Genomic DNA, 23,253 nt, shown 5'->3' with positions numbered 1-23,253 from the left:
GATCGGCACTCTGCGATACGCTAATAAAGCCGAACTAGTTCGGGATTGGCACTCAATGCGTTAACAGACATCACGCTCTGGCTTGATGTCCCTTTTAATGGACGACTACCGGCTCCGCCCCCTCCAAAAGCTGCCTCCGCCACTATCACAGCGCGCCGCTATTGGCTTCATTCACTTCAATGGGAAATACGGCGGATTGTACACACATTTTACACATTAAATATTAATTCCGTTTTGGACCCAGAGCTTCGAAATCTCTTCCAATCCATCAACAAGGCCTGGATCTGCATTGGAAAAAATATTTAGACCTTTACACTTTTAAAACAATACGACATAGGAATATATAAGGTCGCAGCAGAGGAATCCATGGTTGCTGGACCACAGAAAGCCGTTTCAAACCAATTTAAATATGAATGGACTGTATTGGCCTAAACGACAATAACCCATGACTACAAACACCTTATTTGTTATGTTAAATAGCAACTGATATGTAATGTACGTCTGTGAATGTCTGAATGAACAGGGGTAGCGACGCGAAGTGTTGTATTTCAACTCTGCTTTCGACTGCAGGCTGTGGGTAGGGGCGTCACAAGGGGGGGAAAAGTGGGACTGACTTACCAGGGCCCACGGTGGAAGGGCCTTAATTATTTTAGACTTTATCGATTGAAAAATAGCAGATATACAAGCTCATAGCGCGGCACTGAGTGCCACGCTGCGAGCTTGTAGATTTGCTATTTTTGAAATCCCACGATGAAGAACATTCATGTGGGCCCACAGCGAATCCTTGTACCCAGGGCCCAGAATTTGATGCGACACCCTCTCCCTCTGCGGCTCGGCAGCTAAACTTGTTAGGAATCGCGAACATTTCACGCCAGAGATATCAAATGTTATAGATAAGATTTATAAGCAATCGGCATGATAAGAAACATGTAGCCTACATTTGAAGCAGTTTATTCTGGTTGGTTGTTTGTGTAATGGAGAGTAATAGCCTCTAAACTAATCAGTGAAAAGTGAAAACGGCTCTGTATAGGTCCAGCAGACAGGCGATTTCCTCATTCTGCTGTTGCGTCCTTATATATTCCTTTGTCGTATTGTTTTAAAAGTTTAAAGGTCTACATATTTTTCCAATGCATATCCAGGCCTTTGTTGACGGATTGGACGAGATTTCGAAGCTCTGGGTCCAAAACGGAATTAATATTTAATGTGTAAAATCCGCTGTATATCCATTCAAGTGAATGGTGCGGCTGTGATTCTCGTCGGAGGTCTCGGCGGAGAGGTGGGGGCGGAGCTCCCGGTAGTCATGGATTACGTCCTACGTTTTATGCCTGTCTGTAATGCATGTTCTGACATCACATTGTTGACTATCATGCAGGGGTCTGGTGCAGCTGGTCTGATATACATCACTGGCCAGATGGCCAAGAATATGTCACCCTGAGGCGTCTTGCTAGTTAAATTCACTCTGGTCATTGTTTTGCACACGTGACAGTGTTCTTTGCCAAGTGCTGAGATTGTCCTTTAAAATGAATCTGTTTGGATTCAAAATACACTTCCTGTGACAGATAACACAAAACATTCTGGACATGGATGTTTACTTTGAAGAATACCATAAATAGTTGTGTACACTTACAGTATCTGTACTACCTGATCTGCCTCAGCACTGACATTTCACGAGCAATCTCAATAAATGATCTCAAATGTTTTTCTTAAGTGCAGCAGTGCAGAAAATAGACATTAGGGCTGTTCCTGACTAAATGTCCTTAGTCAACTGAGGGCATCAATTTTCGACTGACAGATGTCACAACTATCCGGGTGTGGGGGTGGTAGTGATCTGAACACATAGATAATGGATAGTAGTAGTTAGTGCGCAATTGAATTAATCATATCCTATATTCATTGACATTACAACTTTGGCCGATGTATTATTCTAATCGCCAGGTTGCGATTATTACTGCGTTCTATTTAGTAGTACTCCCACTCAAGTTAATTCCTAGTTGCAAACTGTGATTGTCAGTATGGGCATTCTAAGCACGGATATCTGGTGAGTGTACTGGCATATTAGAGACCTACCCTAACCGAACTGAGTCTGACTGATGCTGCCAAATTGAACCCGTCAGTTAGACCTTTCCCTGTTTAAAACAGATGGCCTATGCTTGCTGATAAGTTTGCAACGTGCCCAACTCTTCTACTGACTCGTTGTCGTTTATCACAGAGCGCCTAGAGATATACATGCAATCTATCCTCATTTAAAACAGATGTGCTTGACTTGCTTTGGTTAATTTCGTGATGGTTTACCATACCTGCCCACTTCCCTCGATTGTCGAAATAGAGTTTTGTGATGCTGATATGGACGTGCGCGCGCGCACACACACACACACACACACACACACACACACAGACACACACACACACACACACACACACACACACACACACACACACACACACACACACACACACACACACACACACACACACACACACAGGGATTGACACTAAGGTCTCAGAGGCACTTGAGACAGGTCATGTTCTACTTGCCCAAAGGTCATGGCCACTTGCCCGAAAAGTAGATGACCCATTAGAAAATGACAAGTAAAAACTTTAACACTTTAAAAATGTCATAACTAAATTTGTATTGAAATACCTACATAGTTATGATTGAATATATGACCATTGGTTCACACCTATTTTTAAGTGTAGCAACAGTGAAAACAGCACATTATAGGTCAACAGTGTTTTTATTTTACATTCCACAGACCAGAAGACAGAGCGCTTTGGCCACGTTCAGGTGTTTAGACAGATATCTCGTACTGTGTTTATGGACGTTGCGTCCCCTCTCAAACGAGCACTTGCCCGACCGAGCAACCTGTAAGCAAACTCCACCTGCACCTTATTTAGCTGCCAGGGGCAGGTGAGCAACCCTTAGTGTCAATGCATGCATTCAGGCTAGAGATGTTACCGATCAATCGGCAATGGATCGGATCGGGCCGATCAAAGCGTGATCGGCGATAATCGGTGGTTTAGATCAAAAGGTAAATTCACCGATCGGATCGGATCGGTGCATCCAATCAACCAGCAGTTCAGTATGCCCACTTGAGGCCATTTTGGGGTATTGATTTCCACAGTGCTGAAGGAATAATTAGTTACTGCTATGATAATAAATACATAGTAATGCTGGTAAATAACTATAAGGCAAATATATAAATGAATTCATGAGTGAATGAATGAATTAAAGTTAAAACATTAACATTTAGAAAATATAAATAATAACTTGATCGGATCGGTGATTGATCGGTATCGGGTGATCAAACTTTTGTGATCGGTGCTCGGTGATCGGTTCCAAAAAACCTGATCGGACCATCCCTAATTCAGGCAGGTAGAGATATTGACATCACTGCTGTGTGTGTGTGTCTGTGTGTTTCCATGTGTGTCAGCAGCTAACCTCTCTCTCATAATAGTGGGCCGATCAGCGTCATGTCTTGTGCATGCTGCCAAGGGAGGCCAAGGAACACATTTTTTGAATACCTTTCAAATCGGTCAACAACAGCGTGTCATTTTTGTAATAATCTCAGAAACACCATCCTTCCGGGCCATTGGTATATGTGTCCGCGAGGCTGTGGAGTGGTACTCATAGAGTATATATAATAGAGAGCAGACAGCCCTGCCCCCAGCAATTCATTCCAATGCAACTGCTCAGTGGGGTTTTGAAGCATGCGGAAGTAGCTGAATTCTGGTGCATTGTGGGTGAATCCAGGTGCATTGTGGGGGAAATTGGCACGTAATTATGTGCTAAAATGTGTTACGCCAAGAAGCAATTACGTCACGAACGCCACTCGACGTCCATTGAACCCTATTGTGTAGACCCCAGCGTCGAGCTCTTTTGCTCATGCATGTATTTTTCACCCCGCTGACATATACTATATCTTTCAGCTAATCTCTTAATCACATCAATATTGTGCTTGTGCAAGATTGTTTAGTACGTGCGGTCCTTGTTTTCAGAAATTGCAAATTAAAATCACACAAACCTCATTACATTCGCCAAGTCTAAAGACCGAACAGCTGACACAGATTTTCACTGTGATAGTGCCATGACAGTGACACTTTACTCCTGAGCCATGCAGTACGTTGTGATTGCTGGTGGTAAGAAACATGCAATCGCAAACATTGAACTTCACATGGAAAAAGAGTTGTAGAGGCCCTCATTGCACGCTATAGAGAGAGATCTCTCTCCATAGCGCTGTTGAAGATTTGCCATTTCAGATCATGACAAGTGACAAGCCAGTGGGCCAATTACATGAGTTATATTTCGTCGTTGTCGGGTGGAAACCTTGTATGTTCAAAACCGTTTGTTTTGTATTTATCATTTTAAAAATGATTTAAACTAGTGAAAACACCCGATCTACAAGCACACAACGCCTCGCACCGCGAGGGGTTGTGTGCTTGTAGATCGGCTGTTTTCACTACTTTTGTGCGACGGCCTTGTATGATGAAGCAGGGCTTTGCTTTGCGAAAGAATCTACACATTTGAAACTTGGAGATACGAGGTTTCTGCCCGACAGTCACAGTGACGATTTACTTTGTTGGTCACCCAGCCCCCAAAATGGAACGAAGGCCGTCATTTTATATAAATTTTCTTTCCTAATGGCCGGCCTGGACCGGCCGGGAATGAACTGGCCGTTGGGGAGTTGTCCCGCTTTTCCCAATGGCCAGCACGTCCCTGACATTGATTGTCCAGTTGAACTTATGCAGATGTCCGGTCTGTGTATTCTTTGTTACTTTGAATGGACCATGAATTGGTCTTTGTGTTATAACATTGTAATGTCATGTTTGGCCCATGGCGCTACACTAACGATGTGGTCACTGTCCAAAGTTTTGTCTTCATACAATCCTTTTCATGCACTCCCGCAAGCCCAAAACGTTTAATTGTCATCATCACATGCAAGAGTGTAGCGCTATTTGTTTAAGGTGCATCCTGCTTGGCTGAGCGACCACACGAGCACACAGGTTGTGTTTGTGGGAGGGAATGTAAAGATGTGGTTTGTAAGGTTATGCAATGCAACCAACCAATACAATGGCAAGATTACTTGCACACTGAACTAAGTTGTATCTGGGGCGTCTGTCTGTCAATAACTGCGTCGCGTCATCATGAATGCTGGCGGCATGCCAGTTTTGTGACATGAGATTGTCAACCTTTCCTTTCTAGATTTCCCACCACCAGCTGAAACTAGCATAATGGAAATGCGCTTGCAGGACGCTGTTAAATTGAATGGCTATTGCTACAGAATATGCAAAAAAATAAAATATGGCATGATTTATATGAACTCGTTATTTATAGGTATCGGCGGCCGATATATCGGTCGCTCGCTAGATGATATACCTGACAAGGTGATCTATGGAGCAAACAAAGAGTTTAACAGCATTACATGGTGTCTGCTCTGCCGATACTTCCCTTCCTCTCCTTGTCCAGCCTACAGTCATGCTTGTATCAGTGGTGTATTGTAGTACATTTACTCAAGTACTGTACTTAACTACAATTTGTAGGTACTTTTACTTTACTGGAGCATTTCCAATTTTCACTACTTCTACTCTACTTCAAATATTATACTATTGATCCACTACAATTATTTGACAACTTCAGTTACTACTAGTTACCTTGTAGATATTGATTATTAATACAAAACATTAACCACGTCAGCCCTATATACGTTTCAGCCATTTGAAAACAGCTGATCTACAAGCTCTCAATGCATTGTGAGCTTGTAGATCGGCTATTTTCTTGTGGCAGGCAGTATATGAATAGAAAAGGTGGATTCAACAGACCACTGGGCCTCATCGCTTGAAAGGAGCAATGAGTCACATAATACTTCAGAAATAAACCTTTGATAGCATCTCCTCTTCATGACAGTGTTTGGTTTTGTGCTAGTGTCTACTTGTGAAATGGGACATTCTGCATAGGGAGTACTTTTACTTTAGGTACATTACTACACTTGTTACAGAGTATTTGTACATTGCAGTATTGACTATTTTATAAGAGTAAAAAAAGAAGTTGAGTACTTTTTCCACCAGTGGTTTGTTTGGAATCCACTCTTCTCTCTCTCCTCTGTAATCCCTGTCACTTAACCACTTAAGTCCTGGACACATGATGCTGGGAAACAGAGTAAGCCAGATTTATGCAGAGTGAAGAACAGCTGTTTTTCTTTTAGTCCGTGTTTGATATTTGAAGAGCCTCCAGGTTTTACATGGTGCAGGAGTTGAGCTTAGTGAGTTAGCCAGCTTTGAGAAAATTACCAATTATGAACAAAGGTAACCATAGAAAAAAATATATATAACTAGGGCTGTCACAATTATTACATAATCGTCTAATCGCAGTTATTTGAGGTAATCGAAATTATTTTGCATAATCGTCATAATCGTTTCCATGTTGAGAAATGTTAATATAGTTTCAAACACTTTCAAAAAGTAGTGAAAATGGCAGATCTACAAGCTCACAACTTCGACGCGTTGTGAGCTTGTAGATCGGCTATTTCCACTATCAATGTTCTTTTTTAAGTATAAAGTTGTCAAATATGTCATTAATTTCTTTGTATATTTAAGTTATGTGTCATAATTGCCATGTGCAACTTCAAAGCCTACAAGCCAAACAGAAATGTAATTGTCAACGACAAATACACCATTAAATCGTTAATCGCAATTATTTGAGTGACAATTAATCGTCATGTAAAATGTCATAATCAGCCCTATGACAGCCCTATACTTTAGGACTGTATATAATTTAAATTATTCGATAACAGCGTAAACTCAACTCAAAGTGTTAAGACAAACTAAGTGATGTTCGTTTTGTTTATCAGCCTCAAACAAAACCTGCTTTTCAAGAAATTACTTTTATATCACTATTTCGTCACACATTGACAACTGGAAAACAACTGGCAAACTGTTTCTTACGGTACAATTATATTAACAACTTGGTTAATCAGAAACACAGAACTCCACTTAATTCCTCCGTGTTCATATTTCACATTGATTGCAGAGAGACGAAGTGAACACAGCAACACACTGCTCAATTGTAGATCAAGGTTGCATACAGCCTGTGCTTTTCCTTTTCCTTTTACGATGCAAAAATCCTAGTCTTTTCTTTTTTTTTTGGACTCGGACATCATCTTCCTCATCCGTTTCGCCAGCCAACGTTTGATTTGTTCAATTTACTTTACTAATGTTGCTTCAAATGACACATAATATGTTCCAGGGACCCCCAGAAGCAAAGATTTGAGTTAAAAATGTTCGCTTTAAAATAATTCATGTATTCAATTCAAGGTAAACATAAATAAATAGTAGATCTACAAGCTCATAGTGCAGCACGAAGTGACGTGCTATATGATCTTATATATTTGCTATTTTTGAATTCCAAAGTATAAAATGACACAGATGCTTTCCCAGTTTTAACTCATTGACTGCCAAGGCACGAGTTTCACGAGTTATTACAGTACTCCCAGGCTGCCCCAGGCTGCCACAGCCCGAGTTTCCCGAGTTGGAAGCCATTTTGAAAAAAATTTCTAAAAATGCCTCAAATGTATTAGGCATGATCGCAATTGCGAAATTGCATGTTTAGCCCCATAACAAACACATCTTTCAAAATGTAAAAAATGGCTGTTTTGTCTGACTTTGAAGGCTTGTATCTCATGAATGCCTGAACGGATTTCCAAGCGGATTTTTTTGTTTGAAAGCTGTTAAAAAGTACTACACATATGGTGCATGATCTAGGCATGGGCGTGCACGATCCGTGCACTAAAAATTGATCCGTGCACTAGAAATTTGGAAGGTGGCAGTGTTTGTTTTGTCTGACTTTGAAGGCTTCTATCTCATGAATGCCTGAACGGATTTCCAAGCGGATTTTTTTGTTTGAAAGCTGTTAAAAAGTACTACACATATGATGCATATATGGTGCATGGGCGTGCACGATCCGTGCACTAAAAATTGATCCGTGCACTAGAAATCTAGGATAGTGGCAGTCTGGTACTTGGGGGCCATCTTGAAATGGCATTCAATGAGTTAACAGTAACATCCTTTTTTGGGGGGTAATTATTTTCTCCTGGACAGACAAACAACATTCCTGACTGTCCAGGTGAATCCTGGATGGGAGGCCATCCTAATAAAAATGTCAGAGTGAAAGTGGTTAACCAAATCACCTAATGGTGAAAAATAGATCTTGAAGGAATTAACCATAGCAACTCGTACCTTGTTATGTTGGACAGCATATTCTGTTAATTGTCGTGTCATGCGCACGCACGCAGATGCACGCACGTACACAGGCGTATTGAAGGCCTGTGACCTGAAGAGATTTTCCAAGATTGCCTTGTGATTCCTTTGTAAACAGCCCTAAATTGCAGATCTGTTATTTCTGCTATTTTGGTTATTGAACTTTATGTCCTTTGTTTGTCTCCAATTTTGGGAAGCAGAGCCATGTGAGCTTTTAGTGTCATAGTGACCCAGGTCCAATCCAAACTCCAGACTGTTTGAAGTTTGAACTAATTATTTGAAAAAGACACCAGTTTAACTGGTCTGGTTTTCTTCAAATAATTATTTGCCAAATGCCTTGTATTTTTCCACAGTATTTTGAACTTGACCAATTAACCACGTCAAGGTGTCCTTATTTTGGGCATGTCATTCATTATAGGCAAGAGGGTTTCAAAACGTTTTTTCTTTTTCTTTTTTTTTTCGCAACAGGTTTGAGTTTATATTTTCACTACTCGCTCAACAAAGTATCTAGCTAAGCTCGCCAAGTCTTATGGGTGGTAAATATGAAGTTACTTATCTACAAGCAGTGTGTTTTACTTTCCTCTAACATTGGTATTTCTTATGACTATGGGGGTGGCAGTGGCTCAGGGGTAGAGTGGCCGTCAATAGAACACGGAGGGTTCCCGAACGGTTCCCAGTTCGATCCCGGGCTCCCCCAGAGTTGGTGTTGAAAGAGTCCTTGAGCATGACACTGAACCCCTAGTTGCTCCCGGTGAGCAGGTTGTTACCTTGCATGGTTTCCCCGCCCTCAGTGTATGAATGGGTGAATGTAATGCACAATCTCTGTAAAGGTCCTTGGATGAAGACGCTATATAAATTCTGTTTTTTTACGTGAAATATTCACATCCCACATTGTGTCTCAGCTGGTGGGCCGTAACCCTTGCCTGGTTAATAAACCAGACCGAACACAACAACACCCCCTGGCGGTAGTGGTGTTGTAGTACGGTCTGGCACCGATCCATTGAGATTCTATTTCCTCAACCAGCTTCAAGGGTTGGCCAATCAGGGTATGCATGTGGTTTGGGGCTCGCGTCACTAGGCTTTAGCCCGCCCCCCAGAAATGAAAGCTCTTCCTGAAAATTGAAATCCCAGACTCTCTTCCCAAAACGAAGTGTGTGATAGAGGCTGGCAACGCTAGGCAACCGTAACCCAAAATTCGGTTGTACTGACACTGTGCTCACTGGGTCACAGATGAAGAACAATGGGGGAAATTGGGTAATTGAGTCCAAGTCGGGTTGTCAATTTGTAGAGAAGCACACTTTCAGATTTTTCAGTCCAGTCCAGTGGCAGTGACTCAACTTCACTTCAGTTGAGCCTTCTTTCAATCTGCTGAAGAATCCTTGGGTCAAATGAACAAGTTCCTGGGTTTCTTCTGAGACGGCAATAAAGCTTGGAGCGTTGATACTGTTGCATTCATGCACTTGCATTTCCGCATTTTGCAACCCGACACAGCTGCTTAGGAAGGAAGTACACAGGGGTTATATTATAATGATCACAATCTGTCAGAGGCTCTGAGCAAATGCCTTCTCAGTCATCAGCTGTGTGTGTGTGTGTGTGTGTGTGTGTGTGTGTGTGTGTGTGTGTGTGTGTGTGTGTGTGTGTGTGTGTGTGTGTGTGTGTGTGTGTGTGTGTGTGTGTGTGTGTGTCCGTGTCCGTGTCCGTGTCCGTGTCTGTGCATGGAAATGTACAACTTAAAGGTAGCAAATGTTAAAATGTCCTGTTAAACATAGGTTGAGAAAATATGCATGAATCCCTCTACCAATCTGGTATCGTATTACAAATTGTTGTTACTAATCGCAGAGTGCAATGGGAATATATCTTTTCATGGATAATCATGGAATCTTGATTAATCCACCTTGTCAGACTGTAGTGTCATGAGTTTAGTAAGTTATTAACCTACATCGGCTGTCAATGTTCATGTGTTGGCAATTCTCCAGCCATTTTTCATGAAACTATCTGCACAGACCAGACTAGCGAATATATTGATTCCCTGACCTGTGCCTTGAACAAATGATGAAACTGCAGTGGTAATATTTTCCCAATGAAGGTAGCAATTTCTGGTAAAAAATAATGGTGAGCTTCCCTTTTGTTTTGTTTTATTTCAACATGTTAGCACAGGTTGTAGCAGCAGTCACTCTGCAAGAACCAGGCCCATCGCCTACAGTGTTGTGCATTGGCTTGTACAGATCCATCTAGAAAAATTATAATATTGTGTAAAAGTTTGTATTCTCTAATATAATTTAAAAAAATAACATATTCTAGATTCATTGTGCATGCAGTGAAATATTCAAAACCTTTTTTTGTTTTAATTTCGATTCAAAAATCCATATCTCAATATATTAGAATAGTACACTCGACCACTCAAAAGAAGGATTCATAATACAGAAATGTCAAACTTCTGAAATGTTATGTTAATTTATGCACTCAGTACTTGGTCTGGAATACTTTTGAACAAATGTCCTCATCAATGGTGTGTAGCATGAAGGTGATCATCAGCCTTGGTACTGCTAGGTGTTATGGAAGCCCATCAGGTTTGCTTTGATAGAGGCCTTAAGCTCATCTGTGTGGTTGAGTCTGGTGTCTCTCATCTTCCTCTTGACAACACAACACAGATTCTCTATGGGGTTCAGGTCAGGCCAGTTGGCTGGTCAGTTAAGCGCAGTAATACCATGGTCAGTACACCAGTTACCAATAGTTTGGGCTCTTTAGGCCGGTGCAAAGTGCTTCTGGCTAAAGGAAAACAGCATCTCCATAAAGTCCCCGGGTGGATGGCTGTGTTGACTCTGATCTTGATTAAATAGAGTGGAGGATAACCAGCATTGCATTGTATTACTGGTGTTGGTTGAACGGAAAAACTAAGATGTTTTACAATGCTCTATCTAAAAAGAACAGTGGTTTCAACCTGTGGTCCTTGAAGGGGTTCCAGGTGGGCCCCAGCTAAATGATGGAGAGTTGGTAACCAAATGGACCCTTAACTCTTGTCCATTTGGTTTCATTTTACACTCGCAAGAGTTAAATGATTGTTAAACATCATTACTGTTTCCAATTTCTTAATTTACAAGAAGTCTACACAATTAGAGAATGTAGAATAATTGTTCTTTTGATCAACATGGCCTGTTATCTCTCCTATGGCACAGCATAAATACAGCATGGAATTGTGGACAAATTATTAAAAGTTTTGGGTCTCAGAGGCTAAATCTCATCAAATGGTGGTCCTCGGATCAAATGCAGAATAAATAATGAACGTTGATATGAAAGAGGTTGAAAAGCACTTCTCTAGAATCTGAATCCAACGGTCACTGCATTACCAGGCTCACGGAGGCCTGTAGCATGAGTAATGAGCGCAGAGATATTAGTTTGCTGTCTCTTTTCATCTTTTTAATGCTCCGGGTAAAACCCAGGCCACAATATTGCCAAATAGAAAATCTTTACGTTTTTCTTTTTTCTTGTTAGATATTTTTGGGGCTTTTTCTGCCTTTATTGATAGGTGTACAGTAGGCTGACAGGAAACGGGGAGATAATGGGGTGGAGGGGGGGGGGGGGGTGATACGCAGCGAAGGTCATCAGGATCGGGACTCGAACCTGCGACGCTGCAAGGGCTGGATTACCAGCCTAGGTGCCTGGACCACTACCCTGTGGCCCAGGCCCTTTACGTTTTTGGAGCGGTGAAAGCGCTCCCAATAGACAGGTATGTCTGTGGCTGGCTGGCTGGCTGGCTGGCTGGGTATGTCTGTAGCCTGGCAATACCTTGAGTGGCCACACAAGTTAAAGGAGGGGCGCACACACACACACACACACACACACACACACACACACACACACACACACACACACACACACACACACACAGATTCACCGCTCCACTTCGAACCGAGGTTTGATTTTTCTTTGACACTTTAAAGATCATGTCATTGATTTTGCTGTTGCTGTTACTGCCCTTGTTCCAGATGATGGAAGCCTCCAGCAATGGTGCTCGTATTAAACTCTACTCTCTGAATAACAGGTCAACACCAAGTCTCAAATAATTCTAGGCAAATTCTAGGCAAATCTCGAAAATGTCTCTGCAAATCACAGGTCCAACTCTGTTTCAAAACCCATGCAATCCCTCCCTCAACCCACCCCCCCATTGCCACATTGCCTCTAACCTCATGCATGTTGGTCAATCTTATACAGGGGTTGACACTAAGATGCACTTGCCCGGCAAGTACAGGTCATGTTGTACTTGCCCAAAGATCATGCCCAGTTGCCCGAAAAGTAAATCGTCCATTATAAAATGATTGGTAAGAATGTAATTAGCGCCCAATTTAACACTTATGTCTTTACTTTCTGGGGCTATGCGATAAAAAATGTCATACCTCAATACCTCCAAATACCAAATAGGTTTATCTACATATGATTGAATATGTCTATCGTTTCACACTTATTATTTTATATTTTGTGTAACAGTGAAAACAGTACATTAGGTAAACAGTGCTCTTATTTTCCAGACCAGAAGACAGAGCGCAATATATCGTGATACAATCATATCGTGATAGGCATTGTATTGTGAGGTTCTTGCCAATACCCATCACTACTGATAATGTGTATCAGCAATCTTTAATGGCAACAAATTATTTATGGAAATACCAAGGATCGCCCAAGAATACTGGGATGCCACTAAGATGACAATGTCATCCCTAGTCGTACATTCGTCTTTGTTTAGCCTATAATATGTAGGAAAATATCCTTTTTAACTTCTCAGTGAGCTTTAGCAACCTTTTTACAATTAGCTATCGGTTAATATTTGTTATTTTAGTTAGATTTTTTTATGACCGCTATGACATAGAAAAAACCTGATCTTGGAGCTACTTCATGCCTGTATTCACATTTAAAACTAATATATTGCCCGTGTGTGTGTGTGTGTGTGTGTGTGTGTGTGTGTGTGTGTGTGTGTGTGTGTGTGTGTGTTGTGCTTATATGTTTACAGTTGTGTGAGTGTTGTGCTGTTTCTCTTGAGAGATGTGGTAACAGAGCACAGGGGTGATGCTGAGTTCATTTGACTCAGTCAACACTCAGGCCTACCGCAACAGGATATGACCTCAGCTTCTGTCCCCAGCAGAGTGGAGCAGCTCTGCTGTATACAGGGGCCATGCATGCCTTCCCACAGACCCTTTATTATTTGTTATGCAAAGGCTGCTCTGTGTGTGTGTGTGTGTGTGTGTGTGTGTGTGTGTGTGTGTGTGTGTGTGTGTGTGTGTGTGTGTGTGTGTGTGTGTGTGTGTGTGTGTGTGTGTGTGTGTGTGTGTGTGTGTGTGTGTGTGTGTGTGTGTGTGTGTGTGTGTGTGTGTGGCAAAATCGAAGAATGTGTTTACATACAGTAAGTCGGCCTTCTGGTGGCGGTATAAATGGCAGATGTGAAAAATGCAGGCACAGGTTTTTCCTTGGCCTCTGGGAAGTGTGCATACAAAGTTTTACACTAATCGTTGGTTATAGGTAAAAGCACAAATTGGCCTCTACACAACATGTATGCAAAAGACTGTAGGCCTATATGCAACAGACATAAAAAACTGTGATACTATGCACCTGGACAGTTTGATGATGTACATAGTAAGCCTTGCTGAGCTATGAAGACCATATGAATCGGCCTGGCCATGAATCTCATAGGGCAGGAGCCTATCTCCTGTTTCTGTAGCGTAAGGCAGCTTGATGTACAAGTACACCCCCTGGACATGACGCTAGTATGTCGCAGGGAGTTACCCCCAATCCAACCCTTGATGCTGAGTTTCAAGCAGGGAGGCACTGGGTCCCATTTTTTAGAATCTTTGGTATGACGCGACCCGGGTTTGAACCCGGATCTCCCAGTCTCAGGGCAGACACTCAAACCACTAGGCCACTGAGCTGGTACATGATATCATTGCAATCCTTGGAAATCACAACATAGGTGTAGACATGACAGTTTGTATTATAATGCTTGTTTCAGGATTTATGATGCAAAATACATTATTTAGTAATGGCGGATATTAAAATACACATCAAGGGGGGTTGAGGGACATTTTTAGGAAGGCTCCATATCAGACATTGTTCAAGGAACCAAACTGTAAAGTCTACCAAATGTCATGGTTTTATGCTTATATAAACCCCAGGCAGGATTCGACCCAACGACCTTCTGCATGAAAGGCATATGCCCTGACCACTACACTAGGCAGCCACAGGCTCTGTTAACTCATACCCTGCCAAAAAATATGTTTCTATGATAAAAACGTCTTTAAAACGTCTTTTTCACTATGGACCTCCCTGCCAGACGTCTTCTGAACGTCTTTTTTTTTTAAATAATAAAAAAAAAAAAAAAAAATTGAAAAAAATTTTTTTTAAAAAATTTTTTTTGGACCTCCAACAGTGTACTAGGCATGATCGTGATCGCGAAATTGCATGTTTAACCCCCATACCAACCCCATCTTTCAAACATGGCAGCCATGTTTGTTTACATTTGAAGAAAACATAAGGGCTCCTTTCTCCTGAATGCCTGAACGGATTTCCAAGCGGATTTTTTTGTTTGAAAGCTGTGAAAAGCATGCACATGCATAGTGCATGATCTGTGCACGAATGTGTGCACCAGCGTGCACACTATTTTTTTAACCCTTTGTTGGCGAACCGGCAATATAAGAGGTCATCCCACTTTAAATATGGCACCGACTGAGTTAACCATGTTTGTTTTAAAAAAAAAAGTTCTATGTAGGCTGAGTGCCTTGATTTTATTGATTTCTTTTTTATATTTTGGAGGCTTGGGGTGAAATCAATCTGAGTAAATGTAATCTGAGTATTTCTGACATTTTCGAGATCATATTTTCTTTTACTCAGAACAGAAAAAAAACGGCCGGTAGAGAAGGGCTCATTTTAAACATGAACGTGATCTGGAGTTAGATCAGACGTGTCAACATTAAAGAGTTTGACATACGCACATGCCATGGGTATCCAGGATGTTAACATCAACTCAACCCGACGTGGGGTTTGAACTCACAACCATCCGTATATCAGGCACAGGCACTGACCACTACACTACGGCAGTCACACATAATGGACCTGTCATTTAAAAAAATAAAATAAAAAAAGTTTCATGTAATGTACTTGACGCCTTCTTTCAAAATGATATAGCGCCCCCCTTTGGCCAATTGGGGTAAGATTGGTTTCAGTGATATTTGGACTAACCCTCTACAGTAGTTCATCATGAAAATTTTACTTTGCATGTATGTTTTAGAGGCAGAAGAATATTTTGCAATATTGATTGAATTATTTAAAAAGCATGTTTCATTTTCCTTTAAATCCGATCTGACAGATCTTTAGATATTGGTCCAAAGTTAATGTAAAAAAAGTTCCATGCACATGATGCGAAGATTCCGGAATAAAACCGGGTTTAAGCGTTTTACAAACTGCTCAAATGGCGGAAAATCAAAGGGCGGAGCTTACTTAACAAAGACAGATGTCTTCTGCTTGAGTCAAGGCACGCGTGTAAGCAAGTTGCATGTCTTCAAACGAAACGAGGCATGACTTATGCCCCTTTAAAGTTTGAGTTTTCAAACGCTTCGTATAGCGCCCCCCCTTTGGCCAATTGGAGTAAGATTGCTTTCAGTGATATTTGGACTAACCCTCTACATATTTGCCAAATGCCATGAACGTGTCACTTTGCATGTATGATTTAGAGGCAGAAGAATAATTTGCATGAAACTGCAATATACAGTGAATTATTAAAAAATAATGTTTCACTTTAAAAAAAATCCGCCGAGACAGATCTGACCGTATTGGTCCAAAGTTCATGTAAAAAAAGTTTCGCGCACGTGATGCGAAAATCCCAGGAGGAGATAGATTTTGACTGTTTTTCATATAATTCAAAATTGTGGGAGAAGTAAAGGTCAGAGGTCAAAAGTCAGAGCGTAAAAGTTGTTAGGCATGAGGAGACGCATAAGTGTATACAGGTTTCATGGCTGGATCTGAAACAGAGCATGAGCTTTATCTGTTCAAAGTTGGCATTTTTCAAAGGCTTCCTACAGCGCCACCCTTTGGCCGATTGTTGCGAGCTTCGCGTTTTAGCCGTTTGGCATAGTCCTCTGCCATACTGCCGAGTTTCGTAAAAAGCGACTGCACGGTCTAGCCGCTAGAGAAAAAGTGGCGGAATATGAAGTCCAATATCAATGAGTGGCCATTTGCCACTTCATGGCCTTGGCCACTAACTAGATGTTTGACCCATAAAAATGTGTCAGCGACCCACAAATGGGCACCGAGGCAGGGCAGGAATTTCATGGAGGCCATGAAGGCCATTGCTGCCGTTGCCCCTCAGTTTGGCCTTGTGCAGTGCACCTCAAACCAATGGCATGACCTGAGGCCACAGTGGCCTTAATGCCCCAGCTGACTGTACCGCTTTTTCCTCTGTCTCTTTCTGGTCAATATGTAGTCAGTAGACAGTATCTCTTTCTTGTCATGTAGACGCCAGTGTTTTTTTGTTGAGATTCTGAATTCTCAACTCCCCCGAGTCCTCATCTTTAAACCAATCCAGTGACTTTGATTGGTGCAGGGCTGAGCATGGATCAGATTGTAAACACCATAATTGATCTATTTCACTGCAGATTATCATCCCTAATCCTTAAATTCAACACATTCTTTCAATGGACTGAAATCTAGTTTTATTTGATGGCCTTCCTGCCCTGGCATTTGGCATCTGTGCCCTCAAAAAATGGACAACACCAAAGGCCAAGTGGCCTTGCCCCTAAAATAACGAGATTCCAGTCCTGGCACCGACCCAGTGTTTGGGAAACAGTGTGTCACATGTCCTAAACAACGATCTGCTTGTCGTCCTACCAAGTACACACCGTGCTACCGCAGGGTATTAGCTAGATTATCTGCATCTGTCTCCTGGCTCCCATCTAAAGGTCAGCTCAACACAGTGCTGATGGCTCACTGACTGACTGATGTCTTGCACTTGCAGTGGTGGAAAAAGTACTCAAATGCTTTACTATATTGGGACATTTCACTTTCAAACTGTTCAGGGTGTTCATAAAAGCCTGATCAGACGATAAAATGACCAAAAGTTCTTTTGAAAGTGGAATATCCCTCTAAAGGGGAGAACCACCCACCCATTTTCAACATTGAACTATGTAATTAATATACCTTTGAGTTGTTATGTGGAAATAAGAAAAAAAAAGTCCCCCCGTTTCTGTGTTGCCTAGAACTGGGGGATTTTGGGGACTTTTTTTCTTATTTCCAGATAACAACTCAAAGTTATATTAATGACATAGTTCAATATTGAAAATGGGTGGTTCTCCCCTTTAAGTAAAAGTATCAATACTGTAATGTAGAAACACTCACAAAAAGTACTTATTATGCAGAATGTCCCATTTCAATTTTCAATTGTACAAACATCTTTAGCATTGTGAGTGAGCTTAGATTCTCTATTTTCAAATGGACAAAATCTATTTAGGGCCGAAGTGGTTAATGTATGTTTTCGTAATAATAATCAAACATTTAATGCAGGGGTTCTCAAACTTTTTGATCTCACAACCCCCCCTGTGCACATTTTGTTCCCCTTGTTTTTCTCAATTGTTATGAGTCTGTGACACAACTGTTGGTAGCTTGTCTGGTTGTCTGTCTCTGTGAGAATGATCTCCCCTCTTGCTTGTTAATGTTCGTTCACGATCCGCCATTTGACTCCGCAAGCCACAGGGCTGGATAGATGGAACCAAATGGACGCATGAACTCCATGTATCCTCGCGAGTAACAAAAACACCCACAATGGCTGTTTTAAGCCGCCTTTGCACATTAAACATAATTCCTCTGCACAAGTCTTGTGTTTCTCTGTTTTTCCTCCTTCGGTGTTGGAGGTGGAGTGTGTAGTCAAGTTACTTGTCTCCTAATGGTCGCTTAATTCTATGGTTGGTGGCGACGGCCGTACTTATTTTACAGTTTCTTGATAAAACTTGGGTCCCGACCCCAAGTTGGGTCGGGACCAAGGGGCAAGTTCTGCCGATTTAAAATGACTCCAATACGGAAGTAAAACTTCCTATGATTGGCCGCTAGTTGCGCTGTTTTCCCCCTCGGCCGATAGCAAAAAGAATTGTTCACCATTGGATCCCATTCATTTTCCCCTTTCGTGTTCTAACCTTAATTAACATTTTCATGAATACTTTATGGTTCCTATCGCTAGTTATCGCTAGCCTTTCAATCACCATCATATGCGTTTTGTCGAAATTTGGTCCAATGTATTTTAAAATAAATTATAAAGTTGCAGGGTGGGGGCGGGGCCGACTTCTGATGAAACTGATCTGCGGCCAGCCTGCATGCACTGATGCACAATTCGGTTACCCAGAGCAGAGCAGATCTAACAACTCGTCGTAATGCGACGCACTGTTAGCTAGATCGGTTTATTTTGTACAACGGCGTGTAAACATTTTTACAAAATAAATCTATTATACAAACCCAGGTTACAATGTACATTTAGCAGACGCTTAATCCAGAGCTATTAAAATTCGCCTACAATGTATTTACTCTTATAGGCATATCAGCCACAAATACACGACTTGGTATTTATTTATTATGAAGGCTACCTACTGCCCGATTGTGTAACAAGCCTATATATAATGCCACCAAAACAATGCGTCTTTATTTGTTTTTTCTCGTCTTGATTTGTGCAAGTATGGCATGCCATTAAGCTAATAGCCCTACATAAACATATCGACACCAGACAACATATTAGTGGCCACTTACAGCCAAAATAGCCTATGTTCTAAGCCAAGGGAAGCCTATATTATTTTATAAACTCCTCTTTAACATTGGCATATAGCATTCTTGATAATTTGTCAATCATATGCCTACCACAGACTTACTTTATAGGCCTACTTCAGACCATTTATCAAATATTTCATGTAACATTTTGGAAACTGAAAACAGCACTTTTTATATGAAGTTGCGTGTCCTGCTATCCTGTATAATTCTTGCCATACCTCATATACCTGTTGTTGGAGCCAGGATGGGAGATCTCGGTCGGGAGCTCTTTTGGAATTTGAAGTTGGTCATAGCAGACTTCGGCGACGTGATGTTATGGCAATTATCTGGCTTTTTGTAGGTTTAGAACGGCTATTAGGTAATAATGTATTTCTCCCAAGTAACCACTCGTATATAAAGTGGTATAGCCTATAATATAATATAAAACTAAAAAGAAACACTCAACATTTAGCCTCACCAAATGGTATTAATTAAAACATTTGAAAATAACACTGAGGCTACAGTATAATTGTCAATAGAACAGTCTGCAGCACGTCAAACTAAGTTAGCACTTACATTCACTCACACATACAAATGTCACACAAATTTGCATAGGAACGCACACAAATAGACATAGGTTGATCTCACATTTTATTTCCAAAATATAAACCAGAATGAAATTGACTGAATCAAAGAGGAGGAATATGCTGAATGATGTAGGCCTGCTACTGTAAAAAAAAAAAAAAACTCAAACAAATGACATGAATCAAGCGCATTTACGATCGCTGATTGAAATAACCTCTTTAGCCTCCCGGAATAATTAACCCACGATACTGCATGTCAGCTCAATAATTAGTTCATGAATCCATTCGTGAATCCAGCTTCTCTTCTACTGTAGGCTGGCTACTTAGCATGTCACAATCACAGACTGTAGTCACAATGGACAATTCATATGCATATTGCATCCATTCCTACATTAATCGCATTGTTAACATAGGTGTCAAATTGTTGTCAGCTTTTGTTAAGAGGTGTGACTGAGAACTATGAATGCACTATGAACTATGAATGCAACCTCAGTCCTATAAACATCACAAATCCCTGTTAATAAATATGAATAAACACATGCATATTTCTCTGGACGAATGCCTCTTTGCTTTGTGAAAAGTCTAGTGGACAATTAGCCCCATATAACCTCGAGACACAACAGTATGCAGCGACGGGTGAGGTTCTATATGGGGCTAGTGGACAACTGGATTATTATAAGACCCAGCGGAACTACACGGGCACTTTCAAAAGTGGAGTCCTCAACTAGGCTTCCATGCGGGGTACAGAGTCCTAGACGGCCGGTCAGGTTAGCGGTAGCCTCGGGAACCCAGGCTTGGTTAGCGGCGGCTGCAGCGGCTACTCCAGAGTCCAAACGTTTCGGTGCTCAAATCTCCGTGGCAAAATTAAAAAGTTATTCGGACATTTACTGTCACTGCGGTCCGTCTGTGTCATAGACTGTAGAAAAATAGGATGTGTGTTGTTGTTGTTGTTGTTGCGTTGTTGTTGGCTTGTTGTGGGCGATCCACGTTTTCTTCTTCGTCTGCTGTATTTTCGGCAGAGCTCAACACATTCTCCCAAGTATCCTTGCGTTGCACGTGACCGTTGTCAGCCAATAGCATCTCTGGTAGCATTACAATTCTATTTATTTCTATGATGGCGACACCCATTTCAAGGCGTGGAAAAGGGCCGTTTGCGCTGCATAGAAACCAATGGCGTCATTTCGTCCATATTTTTCTACAGTCTATGGTCGGGACCCATAGTTTGAGAATCGCTGCTTTAATGTAACTAGCAAGTACTAACTAAAGTTTTCAAATAATTGTAGTGGAGTAAAAGTACAATATTTTCCTCTGAGATGTAGTGGAGTAGAAGTAAAAGTACTGAAAATTAGAAAAACTTGAGTAAAGTACAAATAACTTGTACAGTACTTAGGTAAATGTACTTAGTTACTTTCCTCCACTGTGCACTTGGCTCTGCAATGAAACAAAAGGACACGTGGCTCTTTTATTAAGCATTTACACTAGATGCACAAAAGGTTAAACACGTGATGTGGCTCAGGAGGTAGAGCAGTGTTGGCCAATGATCCGTGGGGTCGGCGGTTCAAATCCCAGATCCCCCTCGCCAGTTGCCACCATTGGTGTGTGAATGTGGGAAGTGAGGACGCTGGCGCTAACTGCTCGAATGTTACATGTTTTGTTAATTGTTTAATCAGCGTGTGTGTGTGGTGGGAGGTTCCCCTTTGGTGGTCATACAAACCATTTCAGTCGTGAGATTTTATTTTTTTCTTTAATCCATGAATGAACCTTTTTTGAACTGCTGTTCCTTTTCCTTTGTGTCCCCCCAGCCCTGAAGCATAGAGAAGACACAGCACAGCAACACAGCAGAGCAGAGCAGAGCAGACCCCGCCCACCCAGGTTTAAAGCAGTGTCCAGCCCCCCACACAGCACTCTGCTGACCCGGTCTCTCGGCCAGGCTCCAGCAGCCTCACGCCACTGGGACTGGAGAGAAGACCCACAGGTTCCGCCCGCTGGAACTCCCAGCTGTGCCCGGCGATGCCTCAGGTACCACACGCCATATTATGATCTAAAAAGCATTCTCACCGTGTTTGTGGACCGACTAACAAAAGCCTGAGTAGACGTTAAAATATTATTTTAACTTGCACACCAGACAGTTTTGAAGATGCTTGATTCAATATGTAGATTCATGTCAAACCATGTCACATATTGGGACATGGTTTGAAAATAATTTCCAGTCTTCGGATTTCTTTTTGGCTTTAACCCCTGCATTTAATTTACGGACAGCAACACAATGGGCTCGGCTGGATTAAATACAGTAGATTGCATTATGCACATACCTGGGCTCTAGTTTGAAGTTCAATGAGCCTATGTATGGGAGGGGGGGCCTTCTCTGATCAAATGAATCAGATATCTAAATATTGGTGATCCCTAGCTGTGGCTTGTTCCTTCATCCAATTAAAATGTTCAATTCAAAGGAGCTTTATTGGCACGAGAAATCATATGTTTACATTGCCATAGCATGTGTCAGAAATAAAATAAAAACAATCCATTTATTCCTTCATCGACCCAATCCACGCGAAGCGAGTGTCAAATGTTTCATTGCAAATGCACGATTTTTAGTTGGTTCTTACGAGATTGCTTTTGTGTGTGTGTGTGTGTGCTGTGTTTCAGCCCAGCATCAGCGGGATGGAGCCTACTTTCGGGGATGCCTTTCAGAACTACACGTTTGCTGACCAGGCCCTGACCAGCACTGATCTGCTGGCCAGTAGCTCTGACCCAGACTTCATGTATGAACTGGTGAGTGGTCGGTCACGCACACACGCACAGAGTATTACCCTAGATAAGAACACTGTGGATTCTGTGTTAACAATTACCAATGGAGGAAAAGTGATGGATGAAACAGTGACTGTTTGTAGGCATTGCTTGGCACGACGTGGGTATTTATTACTTTAAAATAACGAATGACTGGATGCTTTCCTTTTGAAAGAAAATCTTTTGATTTGGTCAGACATTGCATTATAGTTGTAAAGTGCTCGAGACCCAAAAGAGAAATTTGATGTCTCCCCGGGACCCAAACTAGTTAACCCATTTAGGCCTAGAATTATTGAATGCTTTAACCAGTGAAAAATAGCAGATATACAAGCTCACAGCGCGGCACCGAGTGCCGCGCTGCGAGCTTGTAGATCTGCTATTTTTGAAAAAGTTGTGAAAATGTGTGCAAATCTTTGAATATATGTATTTTCAAAGCAAACGTTTGTAACTCAAATTTTGCTTCTGGGTGGTCCCTAGAACTAGATATTTTGAGATGGGGGTCCGTGGCCAAATAAATATCATTCTGGGGGTCCTTCACATGAAAAGGTTTGAGAACCACTGACATAGTAGTCTCTCAAGAACAGACTAACTGAGCTCCAGTTAAATGAAAAGGACCTTTTCTTTGACGATGGCTGGCCAGATAGTTGACATACAAATATCGTTTTTTCAAAAGATCTTAGAAGGATTCAAAAGACACTTATGTAATCGGATCAAAAATCAAATTTTCAAGATTTTTCAAAAATAGCAGATCTACAAGCTTGCAGCGCGGCACTCGGTGCCGCGCTGTGAGCTTGTATATCTGCTATTTTTCAATAGTTAAAGCATAAAGTATTGCGTCATAATGTGTTCAGGCCTAAATGGGTTA

General features: G+C 41.5%; 1 protein-coding gene across 1 annotated transcript in view; it reads left to right on the top strand.

Moving 5' to 3' along the window:
• Nucleotides 1-23,253, top strand: part of crebrf (creb3 regulatory factor) — a 59,287-nt gene that overhangs the window by 4,101 nt on the left and 31,933 nt on the right. The window contains exons 2-3 of the mRNA XM_080748407.1: nucleotides 21,404-21,620; nucleotides 22,248-22,373. Coding sequence (XP_080604533.1) covers nucleotides 21,612-21,620; nucleotides 22,248-22,373 — 135 coding nt within the window. The 5' untranslated portion in view covers nucleotides 21,404-21,611. The remainder of the gene's footprint in view (nucleotides 1-21,403; nucleotides 21,621-22,247; nucleotides 22,374-23,253) is intronic.

The sequence above is a fragment of the Nannobrachium achirus genome (genome assembly GCF_963921795.1).
Source record: "Nannobrachium achirus genome assembly, chromosome: 19".
NCBI classification, from domain to species: Eukaryota; Metazoa; Chordata; class Actinopteri; order Myctophiformes; family Myctophidae; genus Nannobrachium; species Nannobrachium achirus.
This window is presented reverse-complemented; position numbering and strand designations above follow the sequence as displayed.